General features: G+C 40.0%; 2 protein-coding genes across 3 annotated transcripts in view; one reads left to right on the top strand and one right to left on the bottom strand.

Moving 5' to 3' along the window:
• The window catches only part of LOC145993958 (uncharacterized), a 60,789-nt gene extending 33,773 nt beyond the window's left edge, over positions 1-27,016 (top strand). Inside the window, exon 5 of the mRNA XM_083129953.1 lies at positions 10,302-27,016. Within this exon, the coding sequence (XP_082986079.1) occupies positions 10,302-10,457 (156 nt within the window). The 3' untranslated portion in view covers positions 10,458-27,016. The remainder of the gene's footprint in view (positions 1-10,301) is intronic.
• Positions 26,917-27,759, bottom strand: part of LOC145993957 (coiled-coil domain-containing protein 39-like) — a 72,229-nt gene continuing 71,386 nt past the window's right edge. For both annotated transcript variants that reach the window (XM_083129952.1, XM_083129951.1), the window contains exon 18: positions 26,917-27,691. In XM_083129952.1, the coding sequence (XP_082986078.1) occupies positions 27,612-27,691 (80 nt within the window). In that variant the 3' untranslated portion in view covers positions 26,917-27,611. The remainder of the gene's footprint in view (positions 27,692-27,759) is intronic.

The following is a 27,759-nucleotide window of genomic DNA, read 5'->3' as shown; positions in this document are numbered from 1 at the left end:
AAATTAATTAAAATGAAAGATAAATTATATCATTCTTGTTTTATTCTGCACCACATTAAAGTTCATAAAGTGCCAGATGTTGTTACAAATCCCAAAAGTGCATGAAGTCACTGTTGAGAATTTGGGTGAACAATTTTGTTTTTTTTAATACGATCCTGTCTGAGTTTTTTAGTGGATGCATCATTAATACTGCATTCACTTTAAGATGTTACTGTAGTCAAAAGAAGATAGAGACACTCTGCAAATATTCCTGAAAGTTGCTTCTTTCAAGTTTCGAACAGATCAGTATCGGAAAGACTTGATTGGAATTCATCTACCGATACTAGCCTATACTTTTACGGCAAATTTGCCTTTCATAGGTCTCGCAAATATGTCATGCAACATTTCTGCAGAATCTACTTATCCTGGAATTTATGCAAAATTCAAACTGTCTGTTTATTTTGCACGAAAAACTCTATTTTGTGCTTACATAATATCAATTTTAGTATGTATCTTGATATGATTCTTAAATATTCTAAAACAAATTTCTTGGTAAATTAATGCATATAATTGGAGAAGAATACTGACACACCAATATTGATCAATGTTTTGAACAAATTTTAATTTTTTCCAAGTGGATATCTGTAAGAGTATCGGCATTGGTGTGAATTCAAAGTGAAATCTCCTCAGCCCTAGTAATAAGTCATGTAATTTGTGCTTGCTTGTTGTGGCCCTAGGGTCATTTGTGTGCTGTTAGATGCCTAATTGTAGGAGTGTGCTAATGACGGGAGATGTAAAGGGACAGGTTCCTTCCTGCTTTGGAGGTGGCTGCTGGGATGATTCTCCCATATGAAGTTGAGACTAAGATCAGCCTCACCTGCTTCATTTGCAGACGAGGTAAACCTCTTGTCTTACAAGTACACAACTCAAATGAAAAGTAACCAATCAATTAAAGGAACCCGTGAAAGTAAATTAGTTGCCTTAGTGGCACTAAGGTCGTTTGTGTGATGTATGATGCATTAATGGTGGGAGATGTAAAGGGAGTGGCTCCTCCTGCTTTGGAGGTAGCTGCTGGGATGATTCTCCCATATGAAGCTGAGACAAAGAATCCCCTTACTTGCTACATTTGGAAGTGAGGAAAACCACTCGTCTCACATGTACATGCTGTAACTAGACAGAAAACTCAAATTATTGCAATTTAATGATAAATTGTGTTATTCTTGTTTTATTCTGCAGCACATTAATGTTCAAGAAGTGCCTGATGTTACAAATCTCAAAAGTGCATGAAGTCACTGTTGATGATTTGGGTAAACAATTTTGTTTTTTCTTGGTATGATCCTGTCTGATTTGTTCAGTGGATGCATAATTAATATTGCATTCACTTTAAGATGTTATTGTAGTGAAAAGAAGATACAGACAATTTTTGTTGATTGACAATCTTTGTGCTGTATGCAAATATGCCTGAAAGTTGCTGCTTTGAAATTTTGAACAGAATAGTATCAAAGAGAATTGGTTGGAATTCATGTACCAATACTTTTACGGCAAATTGACCTTTCATGGGTCTTGCAGATATGTCATGGGACATTTGCATGGAATCTACTTATCCTGGAATTTATGCAAAATTCAAACTGTTTTTATTTTGCACATAATTTATTAGGTATCCTGATATAATTCTTAAATATTCTAAAACAAATTTCTTGGTAAATTAATGCATATAATTTGAGACGAATATTTAGACCAATATTGATCAATATTTTGAACAAATTTTAGTTTTTGCATTTTCCAAGTATCAGTATCAGTGGGAATCTGTAAGAGTATCAACATCGGTGTCAGTTCAAAGTGGTATCTTCTAAGCCCTAGTAATAAGTCATGTAATTTGCGCTTACTTGTTGTGGCCCTAGGGTCGTTTGTGTGCTGTTAGATGCATTATTGAAGGAGTGTGTTAATGACGGGAGATGTAAAGGGAGTGGCTCCTCCTGCTTTGGAGGTAGCTGCTGGGATGATTCTCCCATATGAAGTTGAGACTAAGATCAGCCTCACCTGCTTCATTTGCAGACGAGGTAAACCTCTTGTCTTACAAATACGCAACTCAAATGAAAAGTAACCAATCAACTAAAGGAACCCCTGAAAGTAAATTAGTTACCTTAGTGGCCCGAGGGTCATTTGTGTGCTGTATGATGCATTATTGCAGGAGTGTGTTAATGACGGGAGATGTAAAGGGAGTGGCTCCTCCTGCTTTGGAGGTAGCTGCTGGGATGATTCTCCCATATGAAGCTGAGATAAAGATTCCCCTTACTTGCTACATTTGGAAGTGAGGTAAACCAGTTGTCTCACATGTACGTGCTGTGACTACACAGAGAACTCAAATTAATTAAAATGAAAGATAAATTATATCATTCTTGTTTTATTCTGCACCACATTAAAGTTCATAAAGTGCCAGATGATGTTACAAATCCCAAAACTGCATGAAGTCACTTGAGGTTTTGGGTAAACAATTTTGTTTTTTTTTAATACGATCCTGTCTGAATTTTTTAGTGGATGCATCATTAATACTGCATTCACTTTAAGATGTTACTGTAGTCAAAAGAAGATAGAGACACTCTGCAAATATTCCTGAAAGTTGCTTCTTTCAAGTTTCGAACAGGTCGGTATCGGAAAGACTTGATTGGAATTCATCTACCGATACTAGCCTATACTTTTACGGCAAATTGGCCTTTAATAGGTCTCGCAAATATGTCATGCAACATTTCTGCAGAATCTACTTATCCTGGAATTTATGCAAAATTCAAACTGTCTGTTTATTTTGCACGAAAAACTTTATTTTGTGCTTACATAATATCTATTTTAGTATGTATCTTGATATAATTCTTAAATATTCTAAAACAAATTTCTTGGTAAATTAATGCATATAATTGGAGAAGAATACTGACACACCAATATTGATCAATGTTTTGAACACATTTTAATTTTAATTTTTTCCAAGTGGATATCTGTAAGAGTATCGGCATCGGTGTGAATTCAAAGTGAAATCTCCTCAGCCCTAGTAATAAGTCATGTAATTTGTGCTTGCTTGTTGTGGCCCTAGGGTCATTTGTGTGCTGTTAGATGCCTAATTGTATGAGTGTGCTAATGACGGGAGATGTAAAGGGACAGGTTCCTTCCTGCTTTGGAGGTGGCTGCTGGGATGATTCTCCCATATGAAGTTGAGACTAAGATCAGCCTCACCTGCTTCATTTGCAGACGAGGTAAACCTCTTGTCTTACAAGTACACAACTCAAATGAAAAGTAACCAATCAATTAAAGGAACCCGTGAAAGTAAATTAGTTGCCTTAGTGGCCCTAAGGTCGTTTGTGTGATGTATGATGCATTAATGGTGGGAGATGTAAAGGGAGTGGCTCCTCCTGCTTTGGAGGTAGCTGCTGGGATGATTCTCCCATATGAAGCTGAGACAAAGAATCCCCTTACTTGCTACATTGGAAGTGAGGAAAACCACTCGTCTCACATGTACATGCTGTAACTAGACAGAAAACTCAAATTATTGCAATTAAATGATAAATTGTGTTATTCTTGTTTTATTCTGCAGCACATTAATGTTCAAGAAGTGCCTGATGTTACAAATCTCAAAAGTGCATGAAGTCACTGTTGATGATTTGGGTAAACAATTTTGTTTTTTCTTGGTATGATCCTGTCTGATTTGTTCAGTGGATGCATAATTAATATTGCATTCACTTTAAGATGTTATTGTAGTGAAAAGAAGATACAGACAATTTTTGTTGATTGACAATCTTTGTGCTGTATGCAAATATGCCTGAAAGTTGCTGCTTTGAAATTTTGAACAGAATAGTATCAAAGAGAATTGGTTGGAATTTATGTACCAATACTTTTACGGCAAATTGACCTTTCACGGTTCTCGCAAATATGTCATGGGACATTTGCATGGAATCTACTTATCCTGGAATTTATGCAAAATTCAAACTGTGTTTATTTTGCACATAATTTATTAGGTATCCTGATATAATTCTTAAATATTCTAAAACAAATTTCTTGGTAAATTAATGCATATAATTTGAGAAGAATATCTAGACCAATATTGATCAATATTTTGAACAAATTTTAGTTTTTGCATTTTCCAAGTATCAGTATCAGTGGGAATCTGTAAGAGTATCAACATCGGTGTCAGTTCAAAGTGGTATCTGCTAAGCCCTAGTAATAAGTCATGTAATTTGCGCTTACTTGTTGTGGCCCTAGGGTCGTTTGTGTGCTGTTAGATGCATTATTGAAGGAGTGTGTTAATGACGGGAGATGTAAAGGGAGTGGCTCCTCCTGCTTTGGAGGTGGCTGCTGGGATGATTCTCCCATATGAAGTTGAGACTAAGATCAGCCTCACCTGCTTCATTTGCAGACGAGGTAAACCTCTTGTCTTACAAATACGCAACTCAAATGAAAAGTAACCAATCAACTAAAGGAACCCCTGAAAGTAAATTAGTTACCTTAGTGGCCCGAGGGTCATTTGTGTGCTGTATGATGCATTATTGCAGGAGTGTGTTAATGACGGGAGATGTAAAGGGAGTGGCTCATCCTGCTTTGGATGTAGCTGCTGGGATGATTCTCCCATATGAAGCTGAGATAAAGATTCCCCTTACTTGCTAATTTTGGAAGTGAGGTAAACCAGTTGTCTCACCTGTACGTGCTGTAACTACACTGAGAACTCAAATTATTTCAATTTAAACAGAAATTATATCATTGTTTTATTCTGCAACACATTAAAGTTCATGAAATACCAGATGTTGTTACAATTCTCAAAAGTGCATGAAATCACAGTAGATGACTTGAGTAAACAATTTTAGTTTGTTTGAAATGATCCTGTCTGATTTGTTCAGTGGATGCATAATTAATATTGCATTCACTTTAAAATGTTACTGTAGTGAAAAAAAGGATAGAGACAAATTTTTGTTGGTTGACAACAAACATGCCTCAAAAGTTGCTTGTGTCAAGTTTTGAACAGGTAATAACTAGGGAGCGGAAGTTGATGAATGTCATCTTTTTCTGACATCTCGGACACGATGCCCATTAAATATACACAATATTACGCTTCGTCTAGAACCCAAATAAGGTAATTTTAAAGTGCTTTTTTTTTTTTTGCATTTTTGCCAATTTTCAAGTTTTAGGTCATTTTCGGCATTTTTGGCAATATTCGGTGTATTTTTTCATCATATTTTGCCACTTCTGTCATTTTGGTAATATTCTTGAGTCCTTTCACCAAGGTGAACATAGGCCTATGTATATATATATATATATATATATATATATATATATATATATATATATATATATATATATATATATATATATATAAAACACAGGAATAGGTTCAGAAATGGTGCCAGAAGGGCGGATAAATACAAATTATGAAGGAGACAGTAAACACTTAGCACACGAATAGAAATAATTCTATATTTCGCGATCTAAGTCGCATTTTCAAGAAGGAAGATAAAAGAATACTGTGCCTCTACTCAAAGTGTCGTCGATCTTTTATCTTCCTTCTTGAAAATGCGACTTAGATCGCGAAATATAGAATTATTTCTATTTGTGTGGTAAGTGTTTACGGTCTCCTTCATAATTTGTATATATATACAGATGGGGGACAAAATAATACGAACACCTGTGAATGTAGAGAAAATCTTTATTAATAGGGGGTTGGATCACCCTGTGACTGAAGTACACTTTGTATGCGACCTGGGATGGACGCATAGAGGTCATGCACACTTTGTATGCGACCTGGGATGGACGCATAGAGGTCATGCACAATGTTTAAGGGAATATTCTTCCTCCAGAGCAGTCTCCAATTCCGAAAGTGTGGCTGGAGGCGGACTTCGAGCACGAAGTTTGGACTCCAAATATCCCCACAAATGTTCTATAATGTTCAGGTCAGGAGACTGTGGGGGCCATTTAAGATGTCCTACTTCGTCATGTTCTTCAAACCATGTTTGGACAGACCCAGCAGTGTGGATAGGAGCGTTGTCGTCTTGAAAAAGCGGTCGGTCCCCAGGAAATAAAGTCTGGACAAAAGGATGGAGATGATCCCCCAGAATGCTGCGATAGTGACTGGCATTGATCTTCCCATGCAGAAAAACAAGTGGTCCCACACCATGCCAAGATATTGCGCCCCATACCATAATGGACCCACCTCCATGCTTCACAGTCGGCAAGAGGCAGTCAGGATGAAATGCATCTCGAGGCGTTCTCCACACATAAACGTGCCCCGTGGTCTGAAATAACGTGAATGTTGATTCATCAGACCAGATGACTTGTTACCACTGCTGTGGGGACCAACTTCTGTGAGCTCTGCACCATTGGCGTCGCTTGACAGCATTACGTGATGTCACCAATGGCTTACGAATTGCCACTCGGCCATGAATGTTTGCAGCATGGAGTTCCCTTTTGACAGTTTTGGTTGAAATGGGGTCCTGGAGATGCCTGTTCATTTCAGATGTTATCTCGGATAACGATTGCTTGTGCTTTCGGGCCACTATGCGCTTCAACACCCTCCTATCCCGAGCAGCAAGCTTTGTCTTTCGTCCACTGTTGTGCTTTGAAGACACCATCTTACCTTGTGTTGTGTACGCTGTCATAACGGCTGATACTGTGCACCTTGCACACCCAACAAGCTTTGAGGTTTCAGTCACCGTGGCTCCAGCTGAACGGGCTCCAACAATCATGCCTCTTTGGAACTCTGTCAGGTCTGACATTGCAGTGTCTCTTGAGAGCGTATGATAGACGAATGCACCACCAATGACTGCTGTTGGCAAACTAATACCTTCCCCTTCACAGCCACTAGGTGGCAGACTTCAGTGCCAGGTGGTGCTGCTGTACTGCAGGTGTGAAATGTGGCATACTTTTTCACAGGTGTTCGTATTATTTTGTCCCCCATCTGTGTGTGTGTGTGTATATATATATATATATATATATATATATATATATATATATATATAGGATAAAAGGAAGGAGGGCCACAAGGGCTAAATAAAAGGTGAAAGAGGAGAGAGGAAACACTCACCGGACAAAGAAAATATTCAAATTTTCGTGATGGTATGTCACATCTTCAGGAGTAGAGAGACCTTGTAGTACTTGGTGACAAGAAGGAAGAGTAAGCATGACCTGCAGTGTTGCCAGGTCCCGGAAAAAAAAGTGTTGACAGTGCCACAAAAAGATATATAGATGGTTATTTTGCCAGGCTTGTCGAAAACTGAGAGTTGGTGGAGGGGGGGGGGGGGTTGGTTGGGGAAAGGTGGTGGTGAGGGTGAGGATAGGGGATGAGGGGCGTTACTGGGTGGCCTTGTTCAGGCCTGGGGGTGTGGTTGCATTCATGGTCGATATGTAGGCCATCTCCCATCTTCTATGTATTGAGGTGTTGGTGGATTGGGGCAAGGAGTGGACGATCGCTACCTGGAAGCAGTCATTAAAAGGAATATTGTGGTGATTGGTGTGAATGGCAACAGCAAAGTCCAGGTTTTGGGTAGAGGAGCTGTGATTGTTGATACGGAGGTTCAGGGCTGTGTATGTTCCCCCCCCCCCCCCCCCGTAGAAGCTCCCACAGATGTTGCAGGTGAGGATATAAATTAGGTTGGAGCTGTAGCAGGTTCCTTTGGGATAAAGGGTGAATTTGCCGGTGGCAGTGTGGATTTGGAGGGTGCGGGAAGTGACAAATATGGGGCAGGTTTTGCACCTTGGGCGGTTGCATTTGTGGGCAGGTGCGAGTTGATTGTGGTTGACCAGGATGTTTTGGAGATTGGGAGGGTGTTTGAAAACAACTCTGGGCTTGTCAGGGAAGATATTTCTGGTGTCAGGATCACTGTGCAGGATGGGAAGGAGGGAATGTAGAGTGTGTCTGATTTTGTTGAGGTGGGGGTGATATTGGGTGACAAGTTCAGGGGGATTGGTGGCAGGTTTCTTGGTGGGAATGTATGAAGCAGCTCGGGATATTTGTTTAGTGACCAGGGTGGAAGGATATCCACGGTTGGTCAAGGCTTGGTGTAACCGGATGTTATAGTTCTGTCAGGAGGTGGGTGAGGTGTTGAGGCGTTGACCTCTGAGGCCAGGGAGAATGGGATGGCTTTCTTGGTGTGGAACGGATGGGAGCTGGAGAAGTGTAGGCATTGCATATGATTGGTAGGTTTGATGTGGATGGAGGTTTCCAAATGTCCTTCCTTCATGTGCACATCCACATCCAGGAAGGTTATTTGGTTGGAGGAGTGAGTCCAGGTGAAATTGATGGAGCTTTAGTGGTTAAGTTTGTCAAATGCCCTCCCAATCTCCAAAACATCCTGGTCCACCACAATCCACCTACTCACAATCAACTCGCACCTGCCCACAAATGCAACCGCCCAAGGTGCAAAACCTGCCCCATATTTGTCACTTCCCGCACCCTCCAGATCCACACTGCCACCGGCAAATTCACCCTCTACCCCAAAGGAAAACATCCACAGCCCTGAACCTCCGTATCAACAATCACAGCTCCTCTACCCAAAACCTGGACTTTGCTGTTGCCATTCACACCAATCACCACAATATTCATTTTAATGACTGCTTCCAGGTAGAGATCGTCCACTCCTTGCCCCAATCCACCAACACCTCAATACGTAGAAGATGGTCATGCTTACTCTTCCTTTTTGTCACCAAGTACTACAAGGTCTCTCTACTCCTGAAGATGTGACATACAATCACGAAAATTTGAATTTTTTCTGTCCGGTGAGTGTTTCCTCTCTCCTCTTTCACTTTTTATATATATATCGCAGGATTGCAATTTACGAGCAAGAGAAATGCTGAACTGGTGACAGTCTTTATTGTGTGGGGAAACCACCAGGTGTCCGTCTGGGGCAAATTCAGATTTAAGATCAAATAATGAGAGGCTGGAAATACCCAGGCCAGACGTTGAAATTTTTTGAAAGCAAAATTGCATTTTGTTTAATTTTCTTTTCATTTCAATTTTTAACCTGAAACTAACAAATTTATTGGTCATTTTTTGCATTTTTTACATAATTTTTTCCCATTTTTTAGGACATTCTATAGGTCATATATCTATATTTTTTAGGTCAACAACTTCCACTCCCTAGTAATAACTCATGTAATTTGCTAAGGCCCATGTTACTTGCTACTCTTGCAGACAGTTGGACGTCTTATGTTGCTCTTAATTTCTCTGGTGAGAAAATTAGGTCACCTTTTTTTTCTTTTTGTGTGTTCCTGATTTGAAGTGCAAAAAAACAGATGTAATATTTCTGTGTTGATAAATGTCCACACCCTCTTCTTTTCACATAGTTCCCCAACTGCCAAAGTCCTGAAATTATGGAGATCTCTCTTTGCATCTGGGTGGTGGTAGCACCAAATATGAGATTGTTGCCAGGTGAACGAACACCTGAAACTGAGTTTGCTACCTCAGTGGCCATAGGCTTGTGTGTGTGCTGCAAGATACATCAATACACTACTGTGCCAAGGTTCATTGAGTGATTGACTCATGATGTGGTTACGAAAGGTATCCAGTTCGAGTATTTCATCGACCAACATACAAACAAACAATTTCCATGGCTAACACTGTTAACTAGAAATAAGCTATGTGTAATCCATTCTTGTAATTTGCTACATGCACAATCATTCAACCTATTTATGTAAAAATAATAATTTACAGCATTAGTCTTACTATTTAATAGTAATATAAGTCTTCTCTTGAAAAAATGTATTATTCTTATTACATTTGAGATGCTTGAGTAGCATGCAATGACTTCTGTGTTGCACTGGTCTCAATAATGGAGTATGTCACCTGGATTGTAAGTTGCTTTTAGCCAAAGGTATAAGGGTCAGGTCAGTCAGTGGAAAACGGCCACCTCGTATATCTCGACCTGTAGATTGCTGTGGCTCCATGAAACTCCTGCCAGTGGAAGGGGATTCCTGCCGCAGTTGTGTTGCAGGCTTGTGTAAAGCAGTGCGAGTGTGAGCCGTGTGAAGTGAAGACGTGCAGGGACTTGCCGTCCGGCATATCATGGAGGCCAGTAAGGAAGAGCAGCGAGCAGTCGTGCGTTTCCTGGTAGCGGAAGGCGTTAGTATGCAAGACACCATCGAATGACAGCAGTGCATGGGGAACAGTTTATCTCAGTCGCGTCGGAGGATTCGCGACGTTGAGATATACGACTGACTGACCTTTATATAATAGAAGTGCTACTGTATTAGTTCATTTTAAGCTAATTTCATCCTAACCGTAATCCTCTCGTAAATGGTATGGTCAATTTCTCTTACGTTTCCTAATTGTCAATTATTTTGATATTTTCCAGAAAGAGGAAGCTAGTAAACCAACGGAAAGGCGACCATTTGATAGAGACGTAGACCTACAAGTAAACAGGTTTGATGAAGCTCAGAAACAAGCAGTTATCAAGAAATCCAGGCTGTTGAATGACAGATTCTCTTCTGGTGTCCAAAAGTTCCTGTAAGTGTGCAAAGACTCGAAAAGTGTATTTGTGGATATTTTTCACTACCGCCACAAGTAAAATATATTACACATTGTGATTTTGAGTACTCAGTAGACTACCCATCTCTGGGAACGTATCAGCTTGCATTGGTGTTGACTCAGCCCTAAGTTTTAATTACTACGAGGGCTAGTCCGAAAATAAGTTTCAAGGTTGTGTTAGAAGGAATGTTCATTTATGGACAAGAATATAAAGACTGGCTTCTCTTTTAATGTAGTCCCCACTGACATTAAGGCACTTGCTGTATCACTTTGAAGACAACCCTGTTGTAAAAGTTTTTGCTCTGGTGTGAACTGCATGTTTCACATCATTGAGAAATAGAACATCAGAACGGTAAAGCCTGACCACTTTATTGACTGGTGCCTTTCACTGTGTCGGTGTGTCACAGTGCACAGAAACATTCACAGGGTGCCTACTTGCTGAGAATTACTTGAATTGCAGGAAATACACATGCATTTTCTTCATAGACATGAAAAATGATCATATTTAATTCGAAATGTACTTTTGCATTTCTTTTGGTTCTTTTTTTTATTTAGGTATTTCCTCTTAAGATTTATAGTTTTATTATGAGATGTAGACTAGTGGGAGAAAATGATCACTTATTTATTTTCCCCTTAAAGACGATTTATTATTACATGAATGAATTGGGAGTAACGTGTTATTTTTAGATATCAAGGGGGGAATAAACTTTAAAACTGGTGATCAACATTAACACTTTCCACTCGTAGATTGGACCTCATCCATCTCTAAAGCTTGTTTGTTGGACTATGTGCAACTTCCAAGACACTCAGCAAAACTAAATTCATATTTGGCAGCATTTGAAATAGCCACCAGCTGTTTAAATATGTAATGTTTGGATTATTGTTCTATTATCAATTTGGTTTAATTGTGAGAAATTAGGACTGTGCTGTTTGTAGTAACAGAAATTTGCCTGGCCAACAGCGACCACTTGCTAGAAAAATCCCAGACTACATCTTGCTCGGTGTTTTGAAAGATACCATACCATGGTAAAATAGACAATATATTGAAGTTGAATGCATTTTTATGTGTCAGAACTTCATGGAATGGGAATAGATTAGTATCTCCCTGATAGGGCTGTGCGATATTTTGAGTCTATATTTTTAAAATATCCAAGCGTCGATACTGTATCGATGTCAATATGGTTTTATTGACTTTGATATGTCGGTATCGCCATTCTTAAATTTGTCTGTATTAAAACACATGCTGGTCTGTGCATGCATCCTGTTGCGCTTGACAGTACTTAGCAACAGCAAACAGTACAAAATAAACAAAACACTACAGGGTTTATATTTGCCACTGTTCAGTTTCACCATTACCTCACAATTCTGTAGGTCTGAACTTCTCTTTACTCACATTGAAGCACGATGGAAATTATGGAAAGAACGTTCAATACACAGCAGGTGGAATTCTTTTCAGAAATCTGTACGAAAGCCACTTATTGGTGGTGTATTTCAATTTGAAAGAGATTACTTTATCCTGGTTTCTTAGGACTTGAGCGTGGGAAATTCTTATTAACATCATAAATAAGAATATGCAACGTCCTTCCCACGTGTTCCGCACTACACTAACAACACAGTGCAGGAGTACTGGCACGGGCTGCGTTTTACACACTAAACCTTGCAATTAGGTGGACGGCAAAAGTCTACCCATATGCACTAACTTTTTGTCAGCCGTAGAACATGGACTCAGAATTATCTCAGGGCTTGCTGGGTGTAAGGAAAGACTATACCAGCTTAATATATATATTTATATATGTTTATTATATTCTCAACACAAGGGTGTCCGTTTGCACACTTACACACGTGTCTTTACCTGAAACCCTTACTACGCGCGTGCATTTACTTGTACCACACACGTGCTTTTACCTGTACCACGCACGTTCTTTTACCTGTACCACCTTTGGTCTCGAAGAGATAAGGGGGGGGCAGGGAACATCCAATTTATTCCTCGCTGTGAGGCGCCAGGGGGAGTAGGGGGACCTAATTTTATTTAGGGCCTTGGTCGCCGCTGACGTCACGGGTTGCCCTGTAAAAGAGAGTAGGTTGTGCGTAGTACCCCAACCACAGCCGGGAATTGGCCGAAACCAATCTGTACTCCCGAATAACGGGCGCAGGGTAAAGGATTAAAGGATGCCGCGACACCCCCGGCGTTAGCTGGGAATTGGCAAGCCAACCGGTGTCTCCTATGCAGGGACGGCAGGTTAGAAAGGAAGGTCCGGGTGCTCCCAGACAAGCCGGGCAGGTAGAACCTGGGCACCTATCAGCCTAAGCGAGCGGACCAGGTAGGTAGGTTGCTGCTAGGCTCTTCTTCTTCTTTCTCCGTCCTTCCTTCTGGGATGGCTTCTAGTTCTCAGGCTGGGAGGCCAGTTAACCCTGGATGTTTGCCTGTTGACATCAGGGAGCCAACTGAGCTCCGGGCCTGGCTGCGCTGGCTTTATACTCGCGGGGGCGGCGCATTGGTGGTGAAAATTTTAACTACAGGTACGCGTTGCTAACTCATTTTTTTACATATAGCAACCTTCGTACTGAGAAACTTCCAAGAAGTAACATTAAGAAAACACTAGTGGGAAAATCACTAGATGCACGCGTTAATATAAAGTAAAACTGTGTGCATTCAGACAATACAATTAATAATGAGCCTCGCAGGACTCTGCAATTCTAAACAACGAGTTGAACAGTGTAAATGACAATAATTAATAACATTTACTGAATACAGCAACCACGCAGGGTCTAATAATAAGCGAAACTAATAAACATATAGGTGGATCCGTTAGCGTTTACAGAATACAGCGACCACGCAGGGTCAAATAATAAGCGAAACTAATTATCGTAGAGGTGGATCCGTTAACACATTTAAACTAAAAACGTACGCCTCGCAGGGACATTTAGCATACATTCTTTATCCAAATCTTCTTAATAAAATATAATATGGCGAACACACAGGATCGTTAAATGTGGCGACCACGCAGGGTCGTTACATACGCCCCTTCCTCAGGCAAAAATTTTGTAGAAATTTAAAACGTACAATTTGTGGAAAATTTTTCTGGAAATATTAACAAACTGGTAAGAGTCTCTGTCTCTTCTACGCTTCAGTCACTTGGGCCTCTTCTTCCCCTACTACTTCTCTTCTTCGCTCCGGAGAACATCTGTAGAGTCGAAGGTTGTCGAAGTTGACTCGGTCGACTGGGTTCTTGGTCGTCGGGTTCAACAGCTGGGCAGTGTTGCTTCGAACTTCCGTGGCGACATAGGGGCCAATAAACACCTCAAATAGCTTGGCGATTGTTTTATTCTTTCTGGAACTCAGCTTATGGTTCCTGACAAGAACCAAGTCACCCTCTTGCAACTGGAATGCGTTTCCTTTTACTTTAAACTTTCTTTTCTCACTTTTGGAGCGTTCCCTAGTTCTTGCCATGAATAACTTTTGATCCCAGTTCTCTATTTGGGAATCGGCTTCGTCGATGGGCCAGTTGAAGTGGTCCAGAACTTCATTAGGCAAAGGCCTGTTAAAGAATAACTCTGAAGGTGCGTATCCTGTAATGTCTGAAACAGAGTTGTTTAGGAGCCATGAAATTTCGGTTAGATACTTTGACCAAGACTGGTGCTCACGATGACAGAACAATCTGAGTAACCGCACTATTTCTTGGTTCATTCGTTCGATGGTATTACTGCTGGGGTGATAAGTGGTGGTGAAGTAATACTTAATCCCTTTCTTATCTAAATACTCCTTCCACAATCCAGAAGTAAACTGTGTTCCTCTATCAGATAGAATTGCTCTCACCTTTGGAAAATGGGAGAAATATCCTCTTTCCATTACATTAAGGATTTCCCTGGCCGTTCCTCGTCTCAGAGGGTAAGTGGAGACAAATTTGGTCCCTACATCTACCATGGTTAAAATATACTGGTACCCATGAGACATAGGCAACTTTCCGATTAGGTCAACCGATAAAAGTTCATGAGGACTTTTCTGATTAATGTGTAGCTTATCCTTCAAAATATCTAATTTGTCCATTTTTGTTTTAGCGCAGGTGAGACAATCCCTAACATGTTTGGTTATATCCATCTTCAATTTAGGCCAAAAATATCTACTCTTAATTCTCTTAAGGGTTTTAGCCATGCCGAAGTGACCTAGCTCGTCGTGGTTCTCCTTTAGGACCCTCTCTTTCAGATTCTCGGGGACACACAATTTCCAGGAGACTTCATCTCCAGATGTTTTCCTAAATAAGAGGTTTCCATACACTTGATACAATCTTTTCATCCTGGATTCAACTGGGGAGTCATTAACTTCCTCTTGCCTCAGAACCTTTAAAACCGACTTGCAGAAATCATCCTTTTCTTGGGCCTGGATCCAATTCTCTACATCCTCCACTTCTCCCCTTTCTTGCCAAACGTAGTTCACATGGAAAAATTTGGTGTCCTCATCCTTCATGCTCTCTTCGGCTGGATAACGGCTGAGTATATCGGGAACCGTGTTTTCTTTTCCTTGTATATAAATAATTTCAAAAGAGAAAGATTGTAGTTTCAGGGACCATCTGGTGAGTCGACAGTTCCAGTTCCTGGAATTTTGGAGCCAAACTAACCCTCTGTGATCAGTGTAGATTTTGAAATGTCTCCCGCGAAGATAAATCTCAAACTTGCTTACTCCAAAAAGTATGGCCAGGCATTCCAATTCGTGAATGGAGTAGTGTACTTCATTGTTCTTTAACTTCCTGCTAGCATACTGGATTACAGCTTTCTCTCCGTTCTGCTCCTGAAATAAGACACATCCTAAGCCTTTGGTCGAAGCGTCACATTGTATGCAGAACTCCTGGTCTAAATCAGGTTGAGCGAGGGCAGGAGCGGTTACCAGTTCTTGTTTAAGCTGGTAGAAGGTGGATTGCTGCATTGAACCCCAATTCCATCTAGCGGTTTTAGAGAGTAACTTCAGCAATGGTTCTGTCTTAACCGAAAAATCTTTTATGAATTTCCGTCTCCAATTTGCGAGTCCCAAAAATTTCCTGACATCTTTCTTAGTTTTAGGTTGTGGAAAGTTCAGGATGGCTTCGTTCTTTTTCGGGTCTATTTTAATCTTATCTCCCGAAATTAAATGGCCTAAATAAACCAATTCACCTTTTGCAAAGTTACATTTTCGAAGTTTCACCTTAAGTCCAACCTCTTCTAATCTGTGGAGCACCTCTTCTATATGTTGGATATGGCTGTCGAAATCCGCATCGAAGATCAGAAGATCGTCTATGTACACAGTCAGATAACTTTCAGTTTCAGGTCCAAAAACTGTATGCATAACCGACACAAAGGTAGACACAGCATTAGATAAGCCGTAAGGCATCTTCAAAAATTCGTACTGGCGACCTTTGTACGAAAAAGCAGTGTATTTTCGGCATTCTGGTTTCAAAGGAATCTGTAAATAGCCTGAAGCTAGATCTAAACTTGAAAAATACTGGGCTTGTTTAAATCTCTGCAATGACTCATCAATAGGTGGCACTGAGCTTTTAGGAACTATCATAATAGCATTTAATTGTCGAAAATCCAGGCATGGTCTTACACTACCATCGGGTTTGTCTAGTACTAGTAATGGATTTAGATAGGGTGATACCGATGGTTGAATAATGTTCCAGCTTTTCCACAGGCTAAGTTCCTTTTCTAGAGCGGCCCTTTTCGAAAGCGGCACTGGATATGGCGGGCGATGAACTGGTTCGGTACTTTTTAAAAGGATCTCACATTCTGCACTTTCCATGGTACCGGGCTTCTCTGAGAACACAGGTATATATCGATTCAGCACTTGCAGCAACTCCTGTTTCTGGGAATCATTCAGAATGTCTATAGTTTCGACCTTCTCTTTGAGGTTTGCCGGTTTATACATCCACACTTCGTCTCTTTCTTGGACCTTTTGGATGTACCGCACAATTTCAACATCCAGTGGATTCCCTACATCTTGATCTGGAGTTTTTCCAAAATACAATTTTACCGAGTCTCTTCTGAAATTTATCTCGGCCTCGTGCTGCTTTAAGAATGGCATGCCCAAAAGAAGATCTGTACCAAAACCTCTCAATATAAAAACTTCAGTACTGAAAACCATACCTTCAATCTCCAGTTCCACACGTCTGCTGCCAAAGACACGCTTCCTATGGCTTCCTGAAAAATCCACCAATCTTATCTCTGGAACCTTCTGTACTTGAATACCTGGTATTTGTTCCTTTAATTTTGTCCAAATTTCATAACTCAAAATAGAGCATTCGCTCCCAGTATCTATTACACAAGTCACTGGTATATCTATTAACTTTGCCGCCACTGCTGGTGATTTGTATCTAGTCCTTGATTCCCTTGCGGATTTCAGTTCACTCTGTAATTTTATTTCTTCTGTTTCAGATAGTTGAAAGTTAACCTTCAGTTCTTGGATAGCTGTATCAGGTCGCTCCTCAGAGGCCCCTTGCCTAAATGGGAACGAAGCACCTAGACAAGGATCTAGTTTGTTTGGCAGGATTGAGACCTTTGATTACGCAGGAAGTCTCGGGTTGTTTCTAGGGCTTCCTCCTGCTCAGAGGTCATAACTTCTCTGGAGGGTGACTGCCTTCCACTTGGTCCCGTGTCTCTAGGTGAAGGTCGCCTAGGTGAATTAGGATCACTGCATTCTCGATTGTTTCTCCTCCTATCGGGAAATCTACGATCTGGCCCTAGATTTGGTCGATAAGGTTCCCATCGGCCATCCTGGTTTCGGTTCTGTCCTCTGTTACCTCCACCCCTATTAAAATTTCGAGTTCTCTGGTTTTCTGGTCTAGTGTTACTCCTAGTCTCAATGCTTCGCACTTTGAAATTCTTATTGGGAAGTTCTTTACCTTTGAAGTCCTCTTTATTTCTCCAGAAGTCGGGGTCATCATATATTTCAAAGTCCTTGAGGAAGCTGGTCAATTCGTCAACTGATCTGGGAGCGTGCGCAAGGCAGAGATTTCGGGTTCTATAAGGTAACTGACCTATAATCAAATTCAGCACCTCACTCTCGCTGAAGTTGTCGCTTAAATTCCTATAGGCGGAGTAAATGCTCCAAGCGAAGCTCTCCATATTTTCATGTACCGGACGGGAATATCTTCTATTTCTTACTGCCGTTAATTGTCTCTGCTTAGCCTTCTCGGAGGCAAACTCTTCTTTAAACTTTATGCAGAAATCAGCATAGCTAACAAAACTGTCTATGTTACCTGCCAGCCAATGTTCAGCTTTACCTGTGAATACTCTAGGTAGCAATTCGAGTCTGTAATTGTCAGGTACTTGCATGAGCTCGAAGCTTACATTGAGCTCACGAAGATATTTCTCTGCTGACTGAGCTTCGATGTCACCCTTGAACTTGGGGATGTGTGCGATGTCAGCCATTCTAGGCATCTTAAATCAGGGTTGCTACGCGACTGGAAAACCTGGAAAACAGGGAAAAGTCAGGGAATTTTGCATATTTTCTGGAATTTATGCGCATTTTGGAGTTTCAGGAGAACCAGTTACAAAATGAACGAATGATTCATTTCCACTTCCGAATTCGGTTCTTGCGATTCCAGTCCCCCCAAAAGATTCAGTTCAGAAACTTGTTCCTCTCATCATTATGACTTCTAGTCTGTTACGTACAAAATTATGGTTCCTTCGCATTTCAATTCTATTTTATTCACTCTCGAATCTAGGTTCTTGGATCCGTTCATTTTGCGACTCGTTCTTGTGAACCTGTTCAAAGACTGGAATTTGGAGAGGCGTGAGATTTTTCCTTAGAGAACAAGCTACTCAAGACGAAACCTACGCACCAGCCATCCTCAGAATTTCTTGCGGAAAAAATGTTGCTTTATCTTCGTGTGTGGTGAGGAAATTTTCTTTCTTCAAGAACACACCCGTTCGGAACCGTTCTCTTTTGATACGTGAAGCAGAGCAGGTTGGTGTTCAGACAGTTCATTAGTTTTGGATCTGCAATAAAGCTTGAAGAGCAGAATTTCACGTAACTGGCTGTAGTTGATGTCACACTGGACAGGTGCAGACGCCGAGTAAAAACAAAGGGACTCACTACTTCGTTCCCCCCGTGAACCCGTTCTGTGAATTTGAGTCCTTCGTTTGCGACCCGTTCAGAAGCAACCTGATCAACTAGTTCATTTGCTCGTTGTCGTAGTTTTTACATTGCAGAGATGTGTTACACCCAAGAAATTAGTGATTTTATGCAGTATCAGTGACGTCATTATTCGAATATGCACGTGTTTTGTGCATGTAGAACGAATTTATTTTTTAAAAACTGGTGTGAAATAGAGGAATTAAACGTACGCTGGTCACATATCATTGTTAGGTTAGGAATGTTGGTTTCATGCCGATAGTAATTTTACGTATTGTTTGCGTGTAGAATGAAATTATGCTGAAAAGTGGTGAAGCCCAAGTTCCTTTTGTTTTATTACGATGTCGTCAATCTACAAATGCAACTTTTACATGGTTCGATTTCGATTTATGTCTGTTAACACATACTGCAGAGTTTTAGCGATTACTTAAGATTTTGTGAATATATGCTTTTGTGGTTAGGTTAGGAATGTCAGGTTTGGTTGTCTTAGAATAAAAATAAAGACCCTGAATGCACTCTACTAAGGTTCCGATTTATTTCTACATTCATTCCCACTAGTTTACGATACTTACTGTCGCTTGTCAACCGGAGAATACCTTGTCCGTGGAAAGCGTGTATGATTGAGTAAGGTTATTTTGAAGGTTTTTTTTCAAATCCAAATAGTGCTCATTATTTTAAGGAAGGTTCAAATTTCGTGTCACAATGATTGCCAAAATTCTATGATAATTAGTCTTCCTGCTAGGAAAATTTGAAAAAAAATCATAAAACATTCGGAACTGTTACCTTTTAAAAGACAGATTTTGATGTTTTCCATAATATAAACCATGTTTGTTACAACTTGTCCCCTTTCCCGCGCTAGGGAGCGCTCGACAGTTTCTGTGCCAATGAGAAACGAGGAAAAAATCGTCTGCTGGGCAGCGAGGAGCGAATGGAAGCCAGAAGAGAGGCGCTTACGTAGACGCTGTTGCGACGTTGCGTATTTTAATTGGCTGCCTGGCTTTGACTTTCCCCAGCACCGAGAAAAGCCAGGGAGCAACTAGCGCGGGAACCGGGGCAGGTTGTAACAAACGTGGTATAAAATTGGTTCCAGCATGTGGAAAACTCAAATAATGGAGATATTTGATTCCAAAGCATGGCCCGCGTATATATTTTTTTTAGGTGTATGGTTGGTCACCGGCCCCATTCAAGTTCTGAATTTCCGTAATATGTACTATTTTCAATAAATTAAAAAATATAATCATTAAACTTATTGCATATTTTCTAAAGGTACATGACCTAATTTTCTGTTGTTTCTCATTTGTATTGATATAGGCTAATTGAGGTTGTATACAGGTTACATTGTAAAGCTTTGATATATGGCACATTTTTTTATTGATTTTTGTACACCACCTTAATTGTAATGACTTAGTGAAAATGGGGAGGGAAAATAGTTATTTATTTTTTCATTGAATAGCATTATATTAATCACTTGGTAAATTTTCAGCTAATAACTGTGTATATTCATATTCATAATAATTAACGTGCCTGCATATTTCATTGAAAAACATGAGGTTCAAAAGCAAAAATCATGACGACAAACATGTCTGGAAAAAAAATATTTCTGGTCTGGAAAACCTGGAAAAGTCAGGGAATTTCATAATCAAAAAATCGTAGCTACCCTGTAAATCCGGTTCTTTGCCGAGGAGATGTCCCGTCGAAACTATCTGCTTCTCTAGGCCGCTTACGCTTATCTGATTGAAGGGTTCCCAGATAGAAAGGATTCTGCACCACTCTAGGAGGTTCATAAGAAGCTGCTTCAGGATTCAAATTTCTATCTCGTTCAATGGAATCTGGAAGAACATCAGAATGGACCCCCGGTTGTATCTGTAACCGTTCAATCTTGCAGTTCGCCTACTCTTATGACTACAGACCCAGTCTGCTCATGAATTTCTTGCTGAAGAGATACTTCCAGTTTCTGTGTCTCTCCGCGAAGAGAGTTCACCTTTTCGCCGGTTGCTTTAGCCATCGTTTCTGCAGCTACTTTGTGTTCTTGGACCGCCTTCTCCATAACTACGGCCTGCTCACTCAGAGTCTTTACTGCTGAACTTATGCTTTCTACCGATGCCTCTATCTGCTTAACTCTCTCTGGTTCTTCACTTCCAATTTCCGTCGTAGACTGCGCTACTAATTGTAGACAGACATCTAAATTTTTCTTCATTTCTTCCTGCTCTTGCTCCATTTCACCACGCCAGACAGCTAAAGGTTGTAATTGTTCCTCTACTATTCTCACTACTTCCTGCTGACAAGAGATTCTAATTTTATCTAATTCCTCCCTAAGACTTTCTAACTGGTCTGTCTTATGTTGGGAGAAGAGTGTTCGCATCTCTGTTCTGCTTCTTTCAGCTTCTTTCTGTCTCGTCTCTTCTTGACCTTGAACTAAGACATGGAGAGTTTCTAATTCTCTTTCTCTCTTCTCTTCAGCTTCTCGTTTTTCCATTTCTCTCCTCTCTTCTGCTTCTCGTTTATCCATTTCTCTTTTCTCTTCTAGAGACTCTATTAGCGTCCTAAGTCCTTGTGTCTCGAGTTTTCTTTTAGCTTCTTCTTCTGCTTTTTCATGAAGCCTTCTCTCCTCCATGGACTCCACTACTTGTCTTAGCTCCATTACCTCTTTCTTTCTAACTCTCTCTAATTGGGCCATATCTTTCTTTCTCTGTTTCTCTTCCATAAGTCTACGCTCTTCCTCCTCTCTAGTTCTCCTTTCGGCTTCTTCCGCTTTCTCTTTCTTCCTCTCCTCTTTATCTCTCATCAGCCATTCTAATAACCAATGGTCTGATGGGGTCGTACTAGGAGCACTTGGTTCTTGCCCGGAAGCCATCAAGGGTACTGATGAGCAAGTCTTGCATCTTGATTCTGCAGTGGACACTGAGGTCTCTTCTTGCCCCTCACATCTCCAATGGAACTTCTGGAGACATTGGCAACACTTGAAATACTCCATCTCTCCTCCGGTATCCTCACAGCATCCGAACCCAGTCTCTTCATCTACGGTTTTCCTCCCTCTGCTTCTTAAGTTCATACTTGACACGTCCTTTTCCATTTTGGCACACCGTCTATGGTTTCTTCCCCAACACTATATCTTCTCCTTAGTGAATTCTTTGGACGAACACTAACACTGACACTTACGAGCCCCTTCTAGTCCTTGCAGCTAATAGGCCCCCACTGGCTTGCTGGTTTCAGTCTTTACAATCGGGCCCCACGTTGGGCGCCAAAAACTTTATGCAACGTCCTCCCCACGTGTTCCGCACTACACTAACAACACAGCGCAGGAGTACTGGCACGGGCTGCATTTTACACACTAAACCTTGCAATTAGGTGGACGGCAAAAGTCTACCCATATGCACTAACTTTTTGTCAGCCGTAGAACATGGACTCAGAATTATCTCAGGGCTTGCTGGGTGTAAGGAAAGACTATACCAGCTTAATATATATATTTATATATGTTTATTATATTCTCAACACAAGGGTGTCCGTTTGCACACTTACACACGTGTCTTTACCTGAAACCCTTACTACGCGCGTGCATTTACTTGTACCACGCACGTTCTTTTACCTGTACCACCTTTGGTCTCGAAGAGATAAGGGGGGGCAGGGAACATCCAATTTATTCCTCGCTGTGAGGCGCCAGGGGGAGTAGGGGGACCTAATTTTATTTAGGGCCTTGGTCGCCGCTGACGTCACGGGTTGCCCTGTAAAAGAGAGTAGGTTGTGCGTAGTACCCCAACCACAGCCGGGAATTGGCCGAAACCAATCTGTACTCCCGAATAACGGGCGCAGGGTAAAGGATTAAAGGATGCCGCGACACCCCCAGCGTTAGCTGGTAATTGGCAAGCCAACCGGTGTCTCCTATGCAGGGACGGCAGGTTAGAAAGGAAGGTCCGGGTGCTCCCAGACAAGCCGGGCAGGTAGAACCTGGGCACCTATCAGCCTAAGCGAGCTGACCAGGTAGGTAGGTTGCTGCTAGGCTCTTCTTCTTCTTTCTCCGTCCTTCCTTCTGGGATGGCTTCTAGTTCTCAGGCTGGGAGGCCAGTTAACCCTGGATGTTTGCCTGTTGACATCAGGGAGCCAACTGAGCTCCGGGCCTGGCTGCGCTGGCTTTATACTCGCGGGGGCGGCGCATTGGTGGTGAAAATTTTAACTACAAGTACACGTTGCTAACTCATTTTTTTACATATAGCAACCTTCGTACTGAGAAACTTCCAAGAAGTGACATTAAGAAAACACTAGTGGGAAAATCACTAGATGCACGCGTTAATATAAAGTAAAACTGTGTGCATTCAGACAATACAATTAATAATGAGCCTCGCAGGACTCTGCAATTCTAAACAACGAGTTGAACAGTGTAAATGACAATAATTAATAACATTTACTGAATACAGCAACCACGCAGGGTGTAATAATAAGCGAAACTAATAAACATATAGGTGGATCCGTTAGCGTTTACAGAATACAGCGACCACGCAGGGTCAAATAATAAGCGAAACTAATTATCGTAGAGGTGGATCCGTTAACACATTTAAACTAAAAGCGTACGCCTCGCAGGGACATTTAGCATACATTCTTTATCCAAATCTTCTTAATAAAATATAATATGGCGACCACACAGGATCGTTAAATGTGGCGACCACGCAGGGTCGTTACAAATATTTAGGGTACAGTTATTTTTCAAGGGTTCGTAGACAGTGGCCAAGCCAGAATAACGAGTAGGGAAGCATAGCGGCAGGAATGTTTTTGGGAAATGGGGGTGGGTGGATTACATTTATCAAACTTCTAAACCAGTTATTTATCTAGTTTCTCAATTTTGCTTGGGGGAGGGGGAGACTGACCGACTGGAGGTTGTTCACCGCTGCCCTCTGCCTGTAGCATTGAAACTATGCATCGAACAGAAAAAATGTTGTTATATTTAATAAACAACCTCACTTCTACAAACTAAAAAGTATTAATAAAAAAATATGGATTTTTTTTAGTTCTAGTGAATGAAAAAATATGACACACACTCATGCAATAATTGGTTATTATTTTTTATCAATGATAGTAATTTTTGTAATTATTATAATTAATAAATAACTGCACATATATAATCAGCAAAGGAAGCAGTGATTCAATAATAAAATGGTTTATTGAATTTTAGTGATAAAAAAGTGTGGGTCTGTTAGCCGTCCCCCGGTATGTAACTTTCTTGTACAGCACGAGTAAGCTACGGTTAGAGTGCTGCATCGAGGCTTTATTGCTCGATCGTCTACTAGTTCGTGCTAGATGGCTTACGGAATCAATTGTTTCTTCGCTCAAGCGAGTAACACTCGAATAGGCAAACGATCGGTATACGCTAGAAGTACAGTAGTACACACATAAACGTAATTTGTCTGTGGTAGTGGGCCTTCAAATATGCTTCGTGAAGTGAAAGACGCAGTGAAAATTGAAACTAAAGTGAACATAGTCATCATCTCCATGTTAAAATGTAATTTAGTAAATATGAAATATATGAAAATGAATAGATGATTATGGGCTGAAAGTACCAGCACGAATTTTACACATATATTTGTACGATTATTGTCACATTGAAATGATATATGACATTCTATATATTCGAGCGTGGGAGATTTGATCGAGTTTGAGGGAGCGAAAGTGGTGCAATGCAGTACTCTAGCTATGGTTAAAACTAAACGTGTAGTCCTGATGAACACATGTGACCATGAAATGGACTTAAAACAAGCTTTTACATGTTTGTGTCTCAATTTAAATGTTGATGTCATAAAATATGAAACAAATGTTAGTATCAAAATATTCGATGTTTCGGGACAATTAAAAATCTTTCCTGTTCACAACACACATGCAGAAGTATATGTATTACGTGAATTTGCATATATATCCTGTTTAACAGAGCTTTGAGATGGAAGCGACACGTGGCTCTTGGAAACAACGTTTAGAAGTAAATCAGGGTGGCTACTCACTGGGAATTCCTTGAATTTCAGGAATTATGCGTAAATTCTGCTTGCATTTTTCTGCGTAGTCATGAAAAATTGAAACTTTTATTAATCCAAATCCCATTGAATTTATTTATATTTATCAATGTTCTGAGGCAAGTTTTTTACATTTTAGCTATTATTTTTATCGAGGAAGAGTAAGAAAAGAAAGCTGCGTGGAAAATAAAACAGAATTCTCTCAATCCCTTTGATTTGCTAGTGTCCTTTTCAGAACAATCTATCTCATATAAGAAATATTATTGCAAGATAAGATATTTCGTTAGGTAAATCTGAAATCCTTGTACAATGAACAATTTTTCGTAGAATATCCCTAACATTTGTGACTTGTGTTTGTAGATGTATTTCCAGTCTTAGTATGCGAAATGGCAAATGTAAACTCCGCTCTTTAAATTATATACATATATAATATGTTTGTCCTACATTGGAATCGCACAGAACATTTATATTGTTAATATAATTGTGTGTGCGGTGAGAGGCTGAAACAGAGAAAACATCTGCTTGTATCCTTGAATTTTTGTAAAGTTTGCCTTGAAAACCGGGAATTATACTTGAATTTTATGACGATCCTATAGTCACCCTGTAAATGCAACCTTTCGAACCGAAGCAACATAAGCTGCAAGTGTCACTTGTCATGTACCGTTTTCTCAGGGAACTTTCACACCGAAGCAACAACCTTAGTAATTCATTCAACCTTTTGATCCGAAATGTGACAACGAGCTAAACATGTCACTTGCATGTTGCTCGGACTACATTGTTTTTTGAATGGCATGCATCGTGCAGCTTTGGTCTGTTGTTCTTGCATGCACAGTGAACGTTTTGCTTTATACTGAAGGAGACTGTGTCGCTTGTCATCTGTGACTTCAGTCTGAAAGCTCCTTCATTGGCACGCATCATGTAGCCTTGGTCTTTGTGCATGCTTGGTGGATGCTTGCTTACAGACTGAAGGGGCATGTGTTGCTTCGGTCTGAATGTTCTCTCTACTTGACAAGATACATGTTCGTATAACAAATATATCTGTTTGGCAGTTACACGGAGATAGGTAATTAACTCTGATAAACTTACTTTTCATTTTTCCACGTAAATTTCTTTCGAGATCGATTTAGTTTTCAAAGGAAATTTAAGCAATAGTGACCATGCCCGCTGACCTCAACACTGACCCCAGAGCACTCAATAAAACCTGGCTTCTTGCTATCAGGAATATGCACCCTCAGCCAACCTGCTCCTTCCCCATGACAAGAAACCAAGCACAGACCTCAAGCGTTCGCAAAAAAGCTTGTGTCGTTCCACGAAAGTAGATGACGAGAGCGGGAACCGCCACTTACAGCACCAAAACCCCGTTGCACGGTAAAACAAGGAAGCACTATGCCCGCACGGGAATGGCAGAAAGTGAAAGGACTGCGTCAACTAGCGCTGCCACGAGCACAAGCAGAAGAAGGAACCATGCCGCCCACAGCAAGACAGTACACGCCTGACAAAGCCACCAGATGGGTGGCGAAGTCAATCGCAAAAGAAATTTACGTGGAAAAATGAAAAGTAAGTTTATCAGAGTTAATTACTCTAGTTATGTGAATATGTTTATACTACATAGATATATCTAATAAGCCTTCCGTAATATGAAGATAGCACTCGGAAAGAACTGCCCATTCAAAAAAAGCACTGTTTGTCTAGCTATGAATTTTATATTGTAAATTGTATTTTATATTTAGAAATTAGTGTCTATTTTACAGTAGGGAGATAAACAAAAACCATGGAACAGGAAAAATACTGCCAACTCTTGTATTTTCATTGATTTGACACTTTTGTGAAAAACGCCCAATGAAAAAAGCAGTGGTTTTTTTTTCCCGACCACTTCCAACTCTATTTTACCATTATTTATTCCAGTCATCATCTGAAAGTAATCTTTGTACAAAAATTCCATCCAAAGATTAGAAACATATGTGCTGAAAAGAACAACACCCCTCTTCACATAAACCAACACACTCTTTAACCCTATTAAGTGTGCAACTTTATCTGAACTGGGAAGTACAGTGAGATCCATAAATACTACCAAGTAAATTGTTCATTCATTTTCCTGTACATAATGAAAAATACAAGAATTGAATCAAATGATCTAACAATTCAGTCCATGTTAGTATAGGATGTAAAAGAGCAGTGAGTAATTCTGCAAAGGATTACATATCAATTTTGAATATCACTGGTATTAATTGCTGTTCATAATACTGTAAATAGTAGTGTGTTATCCTTTCAAATGTGTGAAGTAAGCATTTTAACATTGTGTTTGTTGTAACATAATCTTGTGTTAAGCAAAATATAACAGTATCTAAAAAAAGTGAGCATTTATTTATTTTAAGTAAATACATAAAATTACACATTTCATGCCATGTGGTAAATTTTATATAAAAATTATTAACTTGATATAATGTAATGTCTTCTTTTGAATAAATGCATGTGATTTATGGAAAAAATATAAAACAAGGACTAGCATGTGCTAAAGCCAAAATGACTAGACGTAAGACTATATCTATCACAGACAAAACTTGTTGCAAATAAACTTAATGAGAGTGCCCTCAGGCATTAGAAAGCTAAAAGTCTCCCTTTAAAATATTTTGCAAATATTGAACACTTTTAATCTAGTTTTGAGAAATGCATACAAAATGATGTGCAAAAAAGGTAAAAAAAAAGTTACAATAAACTAATTATTAAAAAAACATTTCTTTTTAACACTTATGTGCACATACTCTTAAAAAATATATTTTCGTCGCAGCTGACAAAATTATTTCAGAATTCTCATTTAGATCAGAAAACCATTTTAAAAGCTGCTGTACATGTAAATATACCTGTCATATGCAAGGTTTATACATGAATAGACACATTTGATTATGAATTTGTTCCTTCAATAGCACTTTTACTGACAATTTTTGCCTAAGGCAATCAATCTTATTTGCTTAGATTTTTCACTATCCATAATGTGTGTGAATTATTACACCCCCCTCCTCCCATAAAAATGACCCTTCTGTCAGCCTTCATCAATGGATTTTCTCTTCTCCTTAAATGATCCACCAGATGACCTCCGTTGGGCACTTCCAGAAAATTCACCTGGAAAAATTGTGTTACAATTCTATCATATAGTGATCTTAAAATAGTTAACTTAAGCTTGCACCTAA

The sequence above is a fragment of the Lepisma saccharinum genome, chromosome 10 (assembly GCF_977018435.1).
Source record: "Lepisma saccharinum chromosome 10, izLepSacc3.1, whole genome shotgun sequence".
Classification (NCBI taxonomy): Eukaryota; Metazoa; Arthropoda; class Insecta; order Zygentoma; family Lepismatidae; genus Lepisma; species Lepisma saccharinum.
Note: the sequence above shows the minus strand (reverse complement) of the source record. Positions and strands in the feature narration are given on the sequence as shown.